Source organism: Lagopus muta, chromosome 20, assembly GCF_023343835.1.
Source record: "Lagopus muta isolate bLagMut1 chromosome 20, bLagMut1 primary, whole genome shotgun sequence".
Lineage (NCBI taxonomy): Eukaryota > Metazoa > Chordata > Aves > Galliformes > Phasianidae > Lagopus > Lagopus muta.
In genome coordinates, this window is record NC_064452.1 from 5,792,133 (window position 1) to 5,810,255 (window position 18,123).

At 57.4% G+C, this 18,123-nt stretch overlaps 1 protein-coding gene across 3 annotated transcripts; it reads right to left on the bottom strand.

Annotated features, from left to right (window-relative positions):
* Positions 1–405: 405 nt before the first annotated feature.
* SH2B2 (SH2B adaptor protein 2) lies at positions 406–16,349 on the bottom strand. Of its 3 annotated transcripts, none has more exons than XM_048966950.1 (10): positions 16,253–16,349; positions 15,532–15,642; positions 10,339–11,217; positions 8,630–8,731; positions 5,908–5,999; positions 4,489–4,583; positions 4,145–4,324; positions 3,843–4,036; positions 3,577–3,748; positions 406–3,040 (listed from the first exon to the last, which is right to left on the bottom strand). In XM_048966950.1, the coding sequence occupies exons 3-10, from the start codon at positions 11,188–11,190 to the stop codon at positions 2,733–2,735; spliced, it is 1,995 nt and encodes a 664-aa protein (XP_048822907.1). In that variant the 5' UTR covers positions 11,191–11,217; positions 15,532–15,642; positions 16,253–16,349; the 3' UTR covers positions 406–2,732. The 3 variants fall into 3 exon arrangements, with proteins under 3 accessions (XP_048822907.1, XP_048822909.1, XP_048822908.1); XM_048966952.1 differs by having other exon boundaries at positions 16,237–16,288; XM_048966951.1 differs by lacking the exon at positions 16,253–16,349 and having other exon boundaries at positions 15,532–15,800.
* Positions 16,350–18,123: the final 1,774 nt, after the last annotated feature.

Sequence of the window (18,123 nt, forward strand, 5' to 3'; positions counted from 1 at the left end):
GAGAGCAACCCAGCAAAAGGACAGGAACGCACGTTTTCCAGCAGAACTAATGCCGTAATTAGGCAATTCGCTAATAGCCGAGGTGTGAATGGCTTATGGGGAGGCAGGAGGAGCAGCTGTCCTGCAGACACAGCCCTCGCAGCAATGAAGGGCTGTCAGCTCCCCAGCTGGCCAGGCCCTGATGGATGGGCATCCAGGGCTGGTTAACAGGCTCCAGAGATTTTTGGGGAGGGAATGTTTTTGTGAATGGATCGTGATGCAACCGTGGCCTGATTACAGAGCTGAGCAGCTCTCCCCACCCCCAAAAGCCATGTGTGAGCTGTGTCTGGAAGCTGTGTCTGCCATGCTGCCGAGCTGTGACAGTGCAGTCTGGAACCACGTACCGGTTTTCCCTGGGGATCCTCAGCAGAAAAGAGCACGCTAGGAAGATGTACGGCAGCAGAGCACGAGGCACTGCCTGCCTCCCTTGGGGATGGGGGTTGGAAAACATGTATGGGGAACACTGCTGCTAGGAGATGCTCCCCAGGGCTGTTAATTCACTTTTATCTGCTCCGCTCCAGGGTTGAAGGCGTTTCAACTTACACCGGCAACACACCAGACAATGAAAATGACAGACTGAGAGCAGAGGAAACCCAGCCCTGCAAAGGCTGGACGTGTCCTCAACCTCCCTCTGCTCAACCGTGATAAAAAATGCCCCCTCCTCCCTGCTCAGTGTGCCAGACCCACTCTGCTGGTCAGCCTGTGCCTCACCATAGCTGCCTCAGGCCAGCAGCGAGGTCTGTATGCATGCTGCATGACAGCATCCTCTCTCTTTCTACACAGCAAAGCTCCATGCTCATGTTCTTGTGCTGTCCTTTTTGCAAGTGGTTTTATTTTAAAACTGGAACTTGAGTTCTCCATTTGTTTAACAAGTCCCCTTTTTTTCCTTTTTTTTAAATAAAATTAATTTATTCTACAGAACAGTAAACTCTTCCAGACTCTTCCCTATTTACAAATGAACATGTTTGTTTGCAGATCGCTGCTCCCCCCACCCCTCTCCTATCCCGTGACGCAGATGATGACAAATCAGCCAACACGTGAAGTTCTCCAAGGCAGTGCTCCCATCCACCGCCACCTGGGGACTGTGGGGAGAACAAGAGCAGTGACATCTGTGCCACATCTGGAGGTCCCCACTCAATCACTGTGTATGTAAAGGGAGTTTGTGTTAAATCCAGCGACACAGAGCATCCAGCTTCTCCCTACGTGAGCAAGGAGAAATATCCACTCCCACCGCCCCAGCCTTCGCATAGGGAGGTGGCCACTGGCAGGGCAGGGATTGAGGGCTTGTGTTTGCAACAGTGGGAGCTCCCAGCCCTCAGCAGCCCAGAAGGCAGCTCTCAGCTCTGGAGGAAGCTACAAGCCTCAAAGATAGGCTTGTAGCCTGTCTTCTTGATGTAGAAGATCATCCCTGCCCGCAGGAAGGATGAGAAGCGACTCCAGAGTTGGGACACACTTTGCTAGCTCAGGAAAGAAGGCACCTAACAAAAAAAATCTGATCCAAACCAAAACCAGACACCAGAATAACTCTTCAGGCAATTCACTGGGGTTCGAGCTTGGCTGTGGCTTGACTCTTACCCTACATGAAGAACACAATCCCAGCAAGCAGCCTGGCCCCAGCATCTGTGCTCTCTCTCAGGTCTCTGCAGTGCAGGAGGGAGCTCCTTTTCATGCTGGAGATCTGCTGCAGGGGTCTGCTCAAAAGCCACCATGCTGCTAAAAGGCAGAGACAGCACATGGTCCCTGCAGGCAGCGGTGCTGCCACGTGGCACTGGTGAGGGCAGGGTGGCACTTGAGCAAGGGAAATCCCAATGCTGTCAGCCCAACCCAGTCCCTGTGTTCCACCTGCACAGCCACACAGTTCCACCAGGAGCCACACTCCTTTCATTCTCTCTGGGTTTTTCAATTTCTATAAGAAAAAAAATAAAATAAAAATCTTCAATAGCATCTACTGAAGGTCTGTAGTGTTTGCACTCCTGGGGTGTGCTGTGGTGGCAATTTTGCTTCCAGCCCTGCACCTGGCCTCTGTCTGACCCCCTGGAGATACCCCAAGTAAGGGCTGATGTGAGTGGGGCTGGTGTTGTGTTTTCCAAAGTTTGCCTTCAATGATGGCAATGAGTGCTGTGGAAAGGAGGGAGAAGATTGCTGATACCCTTGTAGGCAATTCAAGGTTTCAGAAGCAAAGGAGAGGAAGAAAGGAGGCGTTCAGGGAGTCTCTACAAGGAGAAAAAGGACAAAGGAAGAGAAAGGGCAGGAAAGCAGGGAAAGACCTTCCTCCAATGAGATGCAGCAAGCTTTGGACAAAAAGCCTTCTCCTGGCAGAGCATGGGAAACTTGTGCCCCAGAGACGCACAAGGATGGAGCTGTGTTGAGCATGGGGCACAATGCCTATAGGCATACAGACCTGTGCCTACGAGGACAGCTCTGCAGGGACACTTCCATCCCCATCCCAAAATGCCCAAACCTCAGTGCTGGGAGAACACTTGGTCAGGAGGGAAAGGGAAGGTGCCGCAAGCTTCAAAACAGCACTGATGCTTCCAACCTCGCACCCACTCAGTGCTGCCAGGTCCAGCTGGGCCATCACACAGGAGCAAGGAGGATGTCCTAGCCCCGGTGCTGGTGGTGGCAGTGAGGCTGGTGCAGCAGCAATGGGCACGGTTGCCCCGTGTCCCCCCATCATCCTGCCCCTAAGGGGCTCAGTAGAAGGAGTATTGGTTCTCCACTGCCCGGGTCCGACTGCGGGCACCGTCAGCATCGTGATAGTCCTCAGTGCCGGTGGCAGCAGGCTCCGGCCGGCGCTCAGCGCTGTCGCTGCGGCTGCGGGGGCCCAGGGCTCCCTCCAGGCGGTGGTAGGGCGTGGGGACGGCGGGGGGCACAGCCACCCCCTCAGTGGGTGGTGGGACTGGCGGGGCGGCGGGCGCCGTGCTGCAGAAGTAGTGTGGGGGTGGTGGGTCGGTGCGGCAGAGCGGCGGCTGTGGCACGAGGGCTGGCGGAGGGCCAGTGTCTGCAAGGGAATCATGGAATATCTCAAGTTGGAAGGAACCCACGGCACCACTCAGAAATGAGACCATACGTCTGAGAGCACCGTCCAGATGCTAATGGAATGGGGAGCTCAGCCCCTCTAAGGGTGCCTGGGGGATGGTGCCTTCCCAAGCCCGTTCTCCCCATCCTTCACCCTGTGCACCCCAACCTTCCCTGCCTACCATCTCCATGCCCCAGTGAGCTGTGCAGACCTCTAACCCTCTCCTATCTGAGCCAAGGATCCTAAGGAGACTCATTCATTTTTGGGTGGTGTTTTTTCTCAGAAAGAGTGATGATGCAGTGGCACAGCTGCCCAGGGAGGTGGGGCAGTCCCCATCCCTGGAGGTGTTCCACAACCATGGAGATGTGGCACTGAGGACATGGTGGGGTGGGCTGGTGTTGGACGTGGGGATCTGAGAGCTCTTTTCCAACCTGAATGGTTCTACGATTCTGTGGTTCTACGATCCCAGCCCCAATCCTCCCCACCAGCCCCAAACCCAACACAGCCCCAGCACCCACCAGGCTGCAGGCTCTGGGCCACCACATAGCTCCGAAGCGTGATGTCTGCAGCGCCACCTGACTCCAGCGGGATGGGGTGTGTGTGGAAGTGCCGCAGCATGTCGAAGATGCTCTGGAACCAGAGGTGCTGCACGTGGCACTGCCCGCTCTCGTTCAGCGACAGCCGGAGGTGCTGTGAGGACAGGACAGGAGGTGAGCTGCAGGTGGAAGGCCGCAACCTCTCTCAGCCTCGCAGCTGCCCGAGGTTGGCTCAGGAAGTCACCCACCTTGGCTTTCCCCTGGAAGTTGAAGGTCAGCACGTACTCCCCTGGCCGTGTCTCACTCTGCCGGATGACGAACAGGCCGTGGCTCCGGGCACCGCCGAACAGCACCAGCTGAGCCGCCTTGATCCGTGACAGCGTCCCATGGAACCAGGGGAAGTCAGAGAGGTTGATCTCTGTGTCCACTTCGCTGTCCTCTCCTGGCCGCAAGCACCACTGGGTTTTAGGGAGCACGTAGGCATTGCCCTCTCCCAGCCCCAAGGACGAGGCAATGTGGCCATGTGCCACATTCCCCCAAGCAAACCTACCTGCAAGGTGCGTGCTGGCTGTGGGTGCAGACTCCAGTGTCTGCAAGAAGCTCTCCAGTGGGACGTGGGCCAGCAGCTCCCCCACGGAGTCCCTGCCCCGGCCATGGGGTGTGGGCATAGCAGTGGTGGTGGCACTGTGAGCACCGGGCAGGGCACATCTATCTGGCAGCCTGTGCGCATCTGGAAGGAAACATTGATGCTCTCAAGCAAGAGCAGGCATGTCTCCATGATGGGGGCTAGCACGAGGACCCAAGCTCCCAGTCCACGCTGCCTGACAGGAGCTGCCCCACACACAGCAGAGGTGGCAGCAGCAGACACCTCCCGACCCCCGTGGGATTTCTCACCATCAGCCAGGAACTCGCAGCTGCAGGAGGACGCCCGGCCCGGCAGGCAGGCTCCCTGAGCACAGGATGCCAACTCGATGTCATCCCCGCTATCCCTGGTGGGAGAGCACAGAGCAGAGGGTCACACACTACACACGTGGCATCACCCCCTGGAGAGACTCCTTTTGCTCCAGCCCCACCATCCCAACCAAATCCCAGCTTCTCAGCCTCAGCCCTTCCTCCCAGAGCACAAAAGAACCCGCAGCACTCAGTGCCATGGGATGGGGCATGGTGAGAAGCTAATGCACCACACACCCAAGCTGCCCCGTGCACTTGAGCACCATTGTTGAGCAAGCTCCCAGCTTGCTCACAGCCTATTTTTATCCACCCGTGGCATTCGGGTGCTCTTTTGCTTAACAGCAGCCACGTGTGTGCCAGCAGCCAGGAAGCGGCTGCGTTAGCGTAAGGGCTCACGGGGGAGCTGCTGAATTATTTAGTGGCCAGTAAGTGAATCAGCCACTGGGAGTCATTCAGCTGCAGCCACTTTAAAAAAAAAAAAAGAAAAAGAAAAAATAAATAAATAAGAGTAGAAGGAAACCAAAACCGACAGAGCTCTGCAGAAATCCCATTGCTGGGTGCTTACGCAGAGGTTTCAGCTCGGTTCCTTGGCAGGAGGACTGAGCGCTGCGTGCAGGAGCTGAATGAAAATTCATTCTTGGCACAGAGCGCGCGTGGCAGCGTATGAAGCGGCTCATTATTATTTGCTGTGGAGTTCATTATTATTTGCTTTATGGCTGTGTCTGGAGGCCAGCACGGGGTTGTATATATTTAAAGAAGCACACAGCTGAATTTCCCCAGCAAAAGGCAGCTTTGGGGACAAGCTGATGTGGGGAGGGGGGCACAGGAGGCAGAAGGGAGCTCCCCAAGCTCCCATCCCAGCTTTGTTCAGGGCTCTCACTCCTAAAAGCTCCCTTTGGAAGCCATGGCAAGAAGGGCAGTGCTGGAGCTCCCTGGGGGAGTGTGCCTGCAGAGCCTTCATTATGGCACGGATACTGGGCTGGAAATAAAAGGATGGGAGGTACGGCTGATACTGAGTGCACGCTCTGTAGGGTGCACCTCTGACACACAGCAGTTGCTGACTCTGCCTCCAGATTTTTGCCCCAGTGAATCAGGGACTTTCTGCAATAAGCCGGGCAGCAGAAATTGCATCAGCTGGGGTCTGTTCCAAGCCAGTGGTCTGTGAGGGCTGCCTACCAGTACCAGCAGCCAGCCCACCACTCTCTCTGGGCTGTACAGGGGAACTTTTCGCTTGCTGGAACAAGACGATTTTCCTTTCAACAAGAACATCATGTCTGAATCGTGCCCAGGTCATGTCCTGACCGAGTGGGGAGAAGGGGGTGCAGTGTGCAGGGGGAGCCCAGCCGTGCCCATGAGCCTTACCCAGGGTCAATGCAGTCCTGGATATCTGCCACCCACGAGTGTTTCTGCAGGGAGTCAATGGTCTCCAGGATGTACTCGGCACCGTTCTCCACCTGGAGGTGAGTCACAACAGTGTCAGGTCATGTTTAGAGTCCTGCACCCCCCACCAGGCAAAGCCAACCCCATAACACAGTGGGACAGCAGCCACCTCCACATCTCCGTACTGCCACTAATAACTCCTTGCTTGGAGGACACTGAGATGTCTCCATCCCAGCAAAGGGATGGCAAGGGGTGACCCGGAGATGCTCAAAGGCTGTGAACCCAAAGGATCTGGGCTGCTCTGAGGCTGGGAAGGGTGCAAACACCATATGGCAAGAGGGGAGCAGTGGGCACCAGGAGATAGATGCTGCTGCCCCATCCTTCCCAGACCCCCTGCATGACCCTGAGCTGGGAGGAGCCCTGGCTCTGGGAGGGTATCGCATTGCCAGCCAAGAGCCTTCTTGCTAATTAAATTAATGGCATACAACTGAATCACTGTCCTGAAAATAAACAGGGAGCAGTGCCCGGGGCGAGCAGCACCCGGTCCCCTGCCATGTGCCAGCTGCAGGGGAGCAGCAGAGCCCCGTTTTGTTTAACCAACGGTTTGCAGCTTGGGAGAGCACAGTGCTCCTTCATGCACAGCATGAAAGCAAGCAGAGCATGTGCAGGGCTCGGGTATTTTGCAAGCACTGCTTGTGCAATGGAAAAAATGCGTGTGCTCGGTGTCTGATGTGCGGCAAGAATGCACCGTCTGCTAATTGCTGGGTGACTGAGCATCATGGGGTCCAGTGTGGTCCCTCTGCATGAGGCAGGGGCTTTCCCACCCATGGGTGAAGGCTCTGCATCAGTCCCAAGTGCAGAAGGCAGCAGGGACTGCTCCCCAGCCCCTGTCCCACCACTCTGATCCATGCCCCAGCACCGAGGGGGGCACCAGTCCTCTGCAAAGGGCGATAGCAACAAGCAACAGGAATGAGGCCCAGGGCAGAAAGTGAGCCATGAGGGTGTCAGAAACACACCATGAAAGGGAGATGCGGGAGGGAGCACAGCGGGAAAGGGGCAGCAGATGATGCTGAATGAGTCCCTGGGGTTGACTCAGTGCTTGGTGCCTCACAGAAGAGATCGATGGCAATCGTTTAACCCTGCAGGCAGAATGGGGCAGGAGCAGGTTAGAGGGTAAACGGGGAGGGGATAATTACTGAGAAGGTGGGAGCAGTGCTGGAGTCAAGGCAGTAGAGGAAGAGCAGCAAAAGAGGGCTGAGATTTTACAGGGATCTGGAAACCATGATCAGAAGAAATGATGAGCCATATTCCAAGAGCAAACACTGATAGTTAATGGCCAAAGCAGAGGAGATACTGAGCTCTGTGCTCACAGCCCTCACAGCCCCACTCATGCTGACATTCAGCAGTGACGAGGACAGAAGGAAGGAGGAGAGGATGGATCCCTGATCAATTCAGAGATGACACCACGCTGCAGCGTGCTGGAGGATGACGCAAGAACTCCAATGAATGCCCTGATGCTGAGAAATCAGCTTTGAAAGAAAAAGACCCAGGCAGCTCTACCTCAAGGGCATGGCGCTGACGCCAGCAGGGGAACCACGGCTGCAGAGTGCTTCTGCAAAAAGCACGGCAGGGTTAGGGCAGCTCATGAGCTGCTGTGAGTCAGCGGCATCCTCTGGGCATGGAGACAGCCAGAAGATGCGCTGGGGCTGAGGAAAGAGGAAGAAGAAAGGAGAAGCGATGCAAGGAGAAGCGATGCTTCCTGCTGACTCCGGGCTGCTGCACTGCCTTCACTTTGAGGCACGTGGGGAGGACCAACATCAACAGGGCCTGAGGGAACAGCATGGAGCTGTGTTGGGGGAGGGTCGGGCTGGTGGTTAGGAGAAGGTTCTGCACCAGAGGGTGTTGGGCACGGAACAGGCTCCCCAGGGCAGGGGGCACAGCCCTGAGCTGCTGGAGTTCAAAGAGCATTTGGACAGTGCTCTCAGATGTGTGGTTTGGGTGGCCCTTTGTGGAGCCAAGAGCTGGACTTGATGATTCTTATGGGTCTCTTCCAACTTGGGATATTCTACGATTCTGCGGCTGGGGCCATGCAGTGCACAGTGAGAAGATCCCTGCTGCCACCCACCCCATGGTGCTTCCCAACACTGCCACCTGAGCCTGGGATTTGCCACAGAGGGCTGCTGCCTGTCAGCAGGGAGCATTCAGTTAATTGCATTGTAAGGAGAATGATTTCTCTGGGGTCTCTAGCTGGGGATGGATTCAGTCTCTCTGCTCGCATCCCTTGCAAATTGTCTCTGGATACCCATTTCAGCACTCTTGTAGTGATGGGGTAAAGCAAAACACGATGGCAAAGCCAGGCAAACACCAGGGAGGTGGGGGAGTCACCATCTCTGGAGGTGTTCACAAACTGTGCAGATGTGGCACTGAGGGACACTGTCAGCGGGGGTGGGCTGGGGTTGGACTTGGGGATCTGAGGGGTCTTTCTCAACCTTAATGATTCTATGACTGCACCTCAATCCCAATATACCTTGGCATCAGGTGGATGCTGTGTCACTGTGGGAGCCCCAAAGGAGAGCACAGCATGGGAAGGCAGGGCAGTAGCAGCATCAGTAATGCTGGGGCAAGGAAATATCCCTGGGGCCAAAGCATCCCTGCAATGGGGTTGGATGTGGGGCTGGATGCCCACCGCTGCCCCTACCCTCACCTTCAGCACAAAGGTGTTGTCCTTGTCAGGCATCTCCAAAGGCATGGTGGTCCGCACCTCAATGATGGCTGACAGTGGGATGCTCACCTTGGGCTTGGAAGCCTGAAAAAAAAAAGAAAGAAAAGAAAAAAGAATGAGAACAAACAAACAAATAAATCAAATCAATCAATAAATAATAAAAAGTCTTCGCTCAGTCGAATCAAACTGTCCCGGGGGGGAACGCAGCTCTCAGCAAGGCAAGATAGCAGCTCAGCCCACACGCTTGTTATGAGGGGGTGGGGAGATAAAAGAAAAAAATTAAAAAAAGCATTGATTTCCCTCATGTGCCTGATAACTCTGAGCTCTTTTAATTAAATGAAGAAAAGGCCTGGTGGAAGATGGGGAAGTTCATGTGCTTGTCTGCCAAGCCTCCTTGCTGCGGCACTGGCATCCCGACGGGGCTGGTGATGAGCACTGGGCTGCAGGTTACCAACAACAGGTTCAGTTCCTATTTTTTTCTTTTTTGCCTTTCTTTTTTTTTTTTTTTTTTTTTTTAAAAGGGGAAAAAAGCTAAAAGCTGAACTATGAGAACAGGAACTGTTCCTTTCCCCTCTGGGATGTTTCATTTCCACCTCTGCGATCCGCAGCACCACCTCCACGTGTGCTACGTGGGGCCCAGCACTGCTGCGTTCTTCCATCCGCGTTTCCACCAGTCAAGGTGAGAAAGGCAAAACCCAAACTCCTCATTCAGCAGCGGGCAGGGAACAGCCTGCTCCTGAGTAGCCTTCCTGCACCCCGTGGGAAGTGCTATTAATGGCCACAGGGGCATCTCTGCAAGTGTATTTTCCCCTTTTTCTAAGCCTTTGGGTGCTCAGAACAACTGTCAGGGATCCCTGGGCTCATTGCTTCCCACTAAAGCAGTAGTTAAGCAGGGATGTGATGGGATGAGGGGAGAAGGAAAGGAAAACTGAAGACAGAGGGCTGTGATTACAGCAGGCTTTCCTTCCCATGGCATTTAAATAACATGAGATTTCTATTCTAACACATCTAGTAAGGCCCCAGGGAATCACTTACTATTTGCCCCAGGGCTGCCAAAGATGAGCACACACAGCACAGATGAGGCTCTCGAAGCACAGGGGAGGGCTGGGTAGCACAAGGACAGTTGGACATTAGGAAAATCTTCTCCTGAAGAGTGGTGATGCAGTGGCACAGCTGCGCAGGGAGGTGGGGGAGTCCCCATCCCTGGAGGTGTTCCAGAACCGTGGAGATGTGGCACTGAGGGAGGTGGGCAGTGCTGGTGGGAGGTGGATGGTTGGACTGGGTGATCTTAGAGGTCTTTTCCAACCTCAGTGATTCTATGATTGTTCCAAATGAATTATCAGTTTGAAAATAAGGAGTGCTGAGTCCAAGTGTAGGACCTCCTGGTGGCACGTGGAGCACTCTGCAGAGTGTTGGGGAGAGCAAAACCTCCTCGTGTTCAGGACATTGTGCATCCCAGCATGGCAGTGAGCTTCTCTGCAACCACCAATGCCTTGGGCTGAGCCAGCAGGCTGGGCTTCAGCACCTTTCCAAAGATCACTGGGGATGAGAACCGGTGCTTCTGTGGATGGGACCCAACTGTGTGTGCATTCATGTCGCAACGCGCAGCACCACACCTCCCCAAACCCACCAAGCACAACTGCTGCCTCAACTTCACCCCAACACTTCCAAGGACCTCAGCCAGGCCTTACCTTGGGAGGGACGTAGAACTCGAGCAGGAATCTCTCCCCTTCCACCTTCACGGCCTTGCGCAGCAGGAGGCGGCACTTCTGCCACTGTGAGCTCCCCACACAGTTCGTGTCATCGGCCACCATGTAGCGCAGCGTGCCCTCCCTCTGGATGTCCACCAGCTCCACCTTGGAGGACTGTGCCTTGGACAGACGCAGCTTGTGGGTCCACTTCTCCCGGGGGTCACCGGGCTCCTTGCCCCACGGCTCCCTCTCGGTCCTCCTGGTGCCTGGAGCTGCCTCGGCGCCCGGCTCGGGAGAAGACCTTCGGTGCCACATCTCCTTCATGCCATCCACCACGCACAAGCTCATGTTCCTCAAAGAGAAGCCCTTCTTGAACTTGGGCTTGGCGGAGGCGTGCACGGAGACATCCTCCGAGCTGCGGGACTGGCCATAGGAGGACACTTTGCGGGCCTGCGCCTGCTGCACCGGGCTGAGATAGCGGCCGGCACCCAGCGGGGCCTCCATGCTGTCCAAGGACTCGGTGGACGTCTCCTCCTTCCGCTGGGCCACCTCCCGCCCGTAGGGCACGTGGCAGTTCTGCAGCCCCACGAAGGGCACGATGTTGTACTTGGTGGGCGAGTCGGAGACGAACACCCGGCTGACCTCCACGCTGAAGATATCCAAGAAGTTGGCGGCAAAGTGATGGGAGAAGGAAGCCTCGGCGCCCGGCGTGTCGTAGTGCGGGTTCTCCTTCAGGAACTGGCAGAACTTCTGGGCGAAGTCGACGGCGGCCGCCTGGGCGTGCAGCTCGCAGAACTCACGCCAGTCGGGGAGCGGGGAGGAGGGCTCCTGGCACAGGGCATCGCCGTTCATGGCTGCCCCATTCCACCTGGCGGCGGGCTGTGGGCAAGGGCACAGCGTCAGCATGGCCGCGACGGCCCCCCGCAGCTGGTGCGGGTCTGCAGCCCCAGCACAGAGGGGGAAACGCTGTGGGAAAGTGGTTTTGTGCTCTTTCCTCTCCCTCTGCCGCACTGGAACCAAACGTGGCCCTGGCAGCGGCCATAAATCGTACTTATTTTATGATTATGACCCATTCAAAAGTGCCATTGATTTCTCATAAAACCACCGAGGAGTGTGTGACCGGAGCAGCCCGGGGACCTCCAGGCCCATTACCATCATTAGACCCCACAGCCTCAACAGAAAGCCCCGGGGATCAACAAGTCCATGGGTTAAAGGGAAAAATCAACCAAGAAAGCAGAGCTGGAGCCAGCAGGAGCTGAGCAGAGGTAAAGGCCAGACCCACGTTGCCATGGGAGAAGCACCCAACGTCACCAACCTCTGCCCAAACTGTCAACACGAGTTGGGAGTGTGAAGCCTGGCTTTTTCACTGCCTCGCAGTTCCCCATGTGCTTCTCTGCCCCACTCACACAGCAGGGAAATCCCCGGCCTTGCAGTTAGGGATGTTTTTGAATTTCCCCAAGAGACAGCAGGAAAGCAGCGTAAAACGCAAAGCTGTTTGTTACCAGGCCAGCAAATGCAATTCTCACACATCCATCCATCACTGGCACAGAATTTAAAGGCTCAGCTACTGCCCTTCAGCACTACAGCACACGGCTGCAGCTCCCTGAGCACACAGCAGCCCAATAGGGATTTTGGGGAGACAAAGAGGGTCTCCTGCTGCCAATCCAAGTGGGCATGGCCAGCATCACCAGGAAGACAGCTTTGCCCTGGGGGCTGTGCTTCTCCCCATTGATCCCAGGAGGGATGGAGCAGGAGAGAGACTGCCCAGAACTGAGGGGTTGCCAAGATGTGACACCCAGAGAGATTAGAGAGGGGGAAAAAACAAACAACAAAGCCCAAAGCACTTCAAAAAATGATAAACCCCAAACAGAAAGCCGGGCCACCCAGCCGCAATGGAGACACGCACACAGAGGCATCACAGCATCTTGCTTTCATCTGCACAGGGATGACAGAATTTCAAAGGGCAATTTATAAAAATGAAGCCTAGAGGAGCGATGACTTGCAGGCCTGGAGGAGGCAGTGGGGTGCACAGCTCCCCATCATCCCCTGCCCATAGTAGGTCCAGGACCCCTCTTTGGGAGCAGCAGGGGGCTTGGGGCACCCTCCAACACCGCAGAGACGTCCCCCCCTGGCAGACACTCCTTTACCTGATTCCTGCAGGAAGCAGCTCCCAATTATCTCTGCAGATTTACCTTTCATCTCGGTGCCTCCGCTCCCCTCCATGCCAACAGCACTGCCCCACTTCTCAAAATAACTTCCATGGCACAGACAGCATCCCCAGGCAGGGCGCTGGGAGGCAAAGCAAGCAGCAAATCCACAGGGGCTTTTGGGAGACTGCGGGCAATTCACCCTTAGCCCCACTGCCCAGGTGCTGTAACGTGCTCCCATGGAATAAGGCAGAGCCCTTGGCAAGGGAGGTCTGCCAGGGGTCACAGACAGAACATAGGAATATGGGAATCACCACTGAGGTTGGAAAAGACCACTAAGGACATCAAGTCCAACCCACCCCACCGTGCCCACTGACTGCAGCCCTCAGTGCCACATCTCCACAGCTCACAAACACCTCCAGGGACGGGGACTCCCCCACCTCCCTGTGCAGCTACTGCATCACTGCTCTACGGGAGAAGAAATTGTCCCTAATATCCAACCTGAACCCCCGTGGTCATAGAGTGACTTCAGGGACCGTGGGGCACCCAGCCAAAGACGTGGGCTGTCATTGCTTCTAACCCACCTGCACCTCAAATGCCACCGGGGCAGAGCCGCGTCCTGCTGCTGCTGTCACTTGGGGGGAAGCAAGTCAAGATTTTAGAAGGGGAATGAATGAATGAATAAATAAATAAATAAAAAGATTCCTGGGGAGCGGCCAAGTGGAAGCCCAGGTTGCAGTGTGAGCCAGCTGCTGGCAGCCAGGCCATGCCAAGCGCTGCCGATAAGCCGCAGGGATGCGCCCCGTGCAGCGCCGTGCGAGTCGGCACACAGCAGGAGGAGGAGAAGAGAGGTGAAGAGAGCTTCTGACCTCCAAAAGAAGAAATGAAATTTCGGCCGTCAGCAGAAGTGCAAAGGACCACGGAAAAAACAACAACAACAACAAAAAACAACAGGTCTCCGGTGAGGTGGGAGTCAGGACAAAGCCGCTGGGATTTGCTGAACCAGAGGAGTAGGGAGGAACTAACAGCTAATGAGGTGTTAATAACGCAGTGCCGGCCACGGGACAGCGGAGCAGCCAGGCCAGCACTTGCTCCAAGGGCTTTATTTAAGGAAACAACCCTAATAAAGAGATGTTTCCTTTCCGCCCCACACAGCGTGGCCAGGGGAGGAAAGTCAAGCAGAATGGCACGCAACCTTCCTGGGGTACGGCACCGCAGGGACCCGCAGCCATCCTGCAGGGAGCGCTGGGGTCAGGGTGCGCGCAAGGAGGAGGTCCCGCTGCTCAGCTTCCAGCAACATCGATGCCACTCAAAGGAAAGCCGGGCACCTGCTCACCCCCAGCACAGGGGCTGACCTCAGCCGTCCCCACGTGTCCGCGCCGGGAGATCCCTGGGTCACGAGCGGGCGCTGCAGCAATGTGACACCGCGCGGTCCTCGGTGCCGCTGCTGGCACGGTGAGCAGAGCGCAAGGCCCCGGGGCGCTGCCAAAGAGGCTAAAAACAGGATGGGGACCGCGCCGGGGGCACGGCGAGCATCGTGCCCAATGCACTGCCTTCACGTTCGCTATGCGGCCCATAGGGATGGGAGATGGAGACCCAGCCACCTCCTCCTGGTGGCCTTTGTGCCGCCGCCAGGGCCCCAGTCCGGCTCTATGTGTGGTCAGAGGGACAGAAAGCCGTAATAGCAATAACAGAATGCCTGCTAGGGCACCTTCTTGGGGAAATAAGGGTGTTTTTGGTGCAGCAGGACACCGTTCTGCTCTCCCAACGGGTGCTGTTCACCTGCCCGGCTCCAGGAGTGTCACTGCACGCTGTGATCCACCCTGCTGCTATTTTTACCCCCACAATAGCAGAGTGGTGGCACAGCCCCATCCCAGCCCGGCGAGCTCACGTTTCCCTCGCTAAGCCTCAGCTTCCTTCCGCCCCTCGGCCCACAACAAATCTCTCCTCCTCTCAACTTCCCACTCCAACAGAGCCCACGCTGGGCGCCTCTGAGCGCTGTGCCTTAAGCACTCACCCTATAGGGCCATAGAGGGCTCAGAGGAGTTGGTTTGGGGCACAGCGTGGCACGGCACAGCTTTTCCCAGCTCTCAGCTGGGATCTCCATCCCTTAGGGGATGGGAAGGAAAACCCCAAGATTGTTTTTCAATTACGGCTCATAATGAACACGGGATAAAGTTACACAGGTCTGTATGTGTTGTCTCTCAGGCGCGTGCGCCGACAGCATCCGATGGCACCCAGACGGGGAAGCGGGGCTCTGCCCTACACCACAACGCTCACAGCCCGGCACTCAGTGCAGCACAACAGCTCCATAGAACCCCTCTGAGCTCCACGTCCCTTGAACAGGCGATGCCCGGAGGTCCCACATATCTCACTCCCCCTTTGCTGTGCTGGGTACAGCATGGGGGGCTCTATCTGCGGATGCTCCCCCCACAGCAATACCCCACTGCCAGGTGCACAGAACACCACCAGGACACCCTGCAGCTGCCACGGGGAAGATGGAACCTTCGCTGCTCTGCTCGCCCCCAGCTCGGAAGCGCGGCGCTGGGGAATGCCAAACATCCACAGACTGTGCACCCAACAGCAGGTGCTGTGAGTGCTCAGGGCTTTCCCCCCTCGAAAAAAAATAAAAATAACACCATCAGGTGTGGGATGACAGCTCTGTCGCAGTGGGGGGGATTTGGACTGAGGAAGAACGGGGCACCCCAAGATGCACGAAGGCAGCAGATGTGCGGCCACCACTGGGTTTCTGATTCTGCATTTGTCAGCCCACCCTGGAGAAGAGGAAGAGGAGGAGGAAGGGCTGCAGCACCCGCAGCGTGCAGACACCAACGTGTCTCCGAGGAGGGATGAGAGCAGTTGGGTGAGAACCACGAAGGTTGGCCGCGACCACTGTGACCATTCAGCCCGACCATCGCGAGACCCCCCGGTGCCGAGCAGGGAGCAGAGCCGTACAAAGCCCAGCACCATCACAGCGCCGGCACACGAGGGCCGTCTGTGCACCATCCCGGCTGCAGCCCCGAGCGCAGCGCAGCCCCGCGGTTACCTCCACTCCCGGCGCAGCTCAGCGTGTCCCCGGGGCAGCGCGCTTCCACCCGCGCAGGTGCATGGCTCAAAGCGACAGATCCGTACGGCCGAACGCGGCTCTAGAAGGGACCTGGAGGGCAAAGTTGGACGCGCTCAGCCCCACCGGAGCGAGAGCGGCGCTTTGCATCGCGGCGGATCTCACCCGCGGGGCACCGCGGAGCCCCACAGCCCCGAGCAGCGGTCCCAAAGGCCGCACAGCGCTGCGGGGAATGCGGCAGCGCCGGGGGGGAGACCCCGGGAGGGAGGGGGGATAAAGGGGGTAGGGAGCGGAGCTGCTGTGCACCCGGAGCTGGGAGGGGAAGGCGGGGGGGGGGGGGGGAACGCCGAGAGCCGCGCGGGAGGCGTGCGAACCTCATGCAAATAATGGAAATAAACAAATAAAGCCGTAGGTAAATAAAAAAAAATAGAAAAAAAATCAAAGCTCGCCTCTAAAGGGCCGCGCGCGCGCAAAGCCGCGTTGTGTCCGCGCCCCCCCCCCCACCCCGCACCGCCCCGCACCGCCACAGCGCACCCGGAGGGGCTGGAAGCGGGGACCCCCCCCCCAACCCCGCATCGAAACGCGGGGGTGCGCTCCGCAACGCTGCGATGGGGGGGGGGGATACCCGGGAAACCGGCACCGCCCCCACCTCCCCCAGCACCGCCGCACGCAGCCGCGCTCCGGTACCGGAGGATGCGCTCACCCGGCCCGGCACGGCCCTCCTCGGCCCGGCGCTCGGTGCGGCTCCGCCGGGGCCAAGGCTGCCCGCCGCACAGCCCGGCCCCGCCACCGCCCCCCGCTCCTCCCCCCGCTTTAAAGGGCCCCGCCCGGCGCTGCTCCGCGCTGTGCTCTGCCATGCCGTGCCGCCCCCGGGTCAGACGGCGTCCCCCAGGGCACCCCGTGTCCCGCAGTTCCACAGGGCACATCCCGCATGGCACCTCGTACCCTACAGAGCATCCCACACGCCGCAGGGTTACCCCACATGACTCCCCGCATCCTGCCCGGCCCCCCATATCCCTCACAACATCTCACCCCTTCAGGATACCCCAAATCCCATTGCATCCCGCAGGGTCATCCCACATCCCCATCTCCCATCTCACAAAGCCTCATCTCCCACATGGCACCCCGTATCCCACGCTGCACCCTGCATCCCAAATGCACCTCACATCCTGCAGGGTACCCCAAATCCCACAGAGCACCATATATCCCACATGCCACACAGGGTACCCTGCCGAATGCACAGCCCCCACTCCTGCAGGCACCCCATATTCCCCAGTTCTGTGATCCTGTGATTCCATATCTCATCCTGCATCCCTCATGGCATTGTGCACAGTACCCTGCATTCCACAGCAGCCCCACATTCCACATCCCACCCTGCAGCTCTCGTGGCACCCCACACCCTGCACAGCATCCCAAACCCCAAAGCATTCCATCCCACCCTGCACTCCCATCATATAAGGCTCCCTGCCTCCTCCACACACCCCCATTCCATATCCCACCCTATATTTCACATGACACCCTGCATCCTGTACCCCATTTCCTCCTCCAGCATCACCCCAAGGGACAGCACCTCCACGCTTCCCATGTGACCCTAAAACTCATTTTCCCACTGCTTAGGGGAGGGGGCTGGGGACCAGCAGCCCCCCAGGAGCGCACCCAGCCCCAGGCTTTGCCATGCAGCAGTATCAGCCCCAGGTCAAGGTGTCAAGGTCTGTGGGTCGGAGCTTGCCTCGCTGTCCCGCTGACATATTTATAGGGCCATCGCCATCCCTGCCAAGGGGGTCAGGACACGGCCATAATCCTCCTCTCGCTGCAGGGGGACCGGAGCCGGGGGAGCTTTAAGCGATTTACTGCAGGGTCACATTACGGAGGGGGCCTCCCTGGCAGGCGGATCAGGATGACTCACCAAAAAATGCAACGGGGATTTGTGGGAGGAACAAATCCTTTTTAGTTCTGCAAAGCACCTGTAGGATTAAGGCAATGCCGGTTATGTAAGGGGCAGAGAGGGGAAGGTTTGTTAGTGTTATTGTTGTTATTTATTGTGCTTCCTCGCCGTCCTTTTACCTTACAGGGCGTCACTCGGCGGGATTTTTGGAGAGCTTTGGGATGTGCAGGGGACATGGAACCAGGGCGGCTGTGGGACCGGGGCTGTGCCTCATCCACAAAGGGGCAAAGGGTTTTCCTCCAGCCTGGGGTTTGCCAACGGGGCTTTGCTCAGCGGTCCTACAGAGCACCTCCGGCCTGTTGGGGCTATGGGGCAGCCCTGTAGGGTTCTCTGGGGCACTGCATGGCCAGAAAGTGGTGTTTGCCATCAGCCTCTTGGACCCTGTGGGTTGGGTATGGCCAAATCTCTGGATAGGAGGAGCTGTTGGTCACCGCTGCAGGTCTGTGAATGGGCTGAAATGGACCATAGGGTGGGTGGGGGGGTCACTGGTGTGAAAGGGGGAGAGGGAAGAGACCTGGAGACAGCTGTGAAACCCCAAAGCCCACAGCGATGGGGAACTGCAGGGAAACCCCACTGGGGCCCTCCTGGAGCTGCTCCTGGCCACCCAAAGGGCAGTACCAAACCACTGT

What these genes read in the sequence shown, in the direction of transcription:
- SH2B2 (XM_048966950.1), bottom strand. Translation starts at nt 11,190, where the DNA reads ATGAACGGCGATGCCCTGTGCCAGGAGCCCTCCTCCCCGCTCCCCGAC. An exon ending in ACTTCCAGGGGAAAGCCAAG is followed by an intron (nt 3,749 to 3,842) that starts GTGGGTGACTTC and finishes CTGTCCTCACAG; the next exon opens with CACCTCCGGCTGTCGCTGAA. An exon ending in GGCCCAGAGCCTGCAGCCTG is followed by an intron (nt 3,041 to 3,576) that starts GTGGGTGCTGGG and finishes ATTCCCTTGCAG; the next exon opens with ACACTGGCCCTCCGCCAGCC.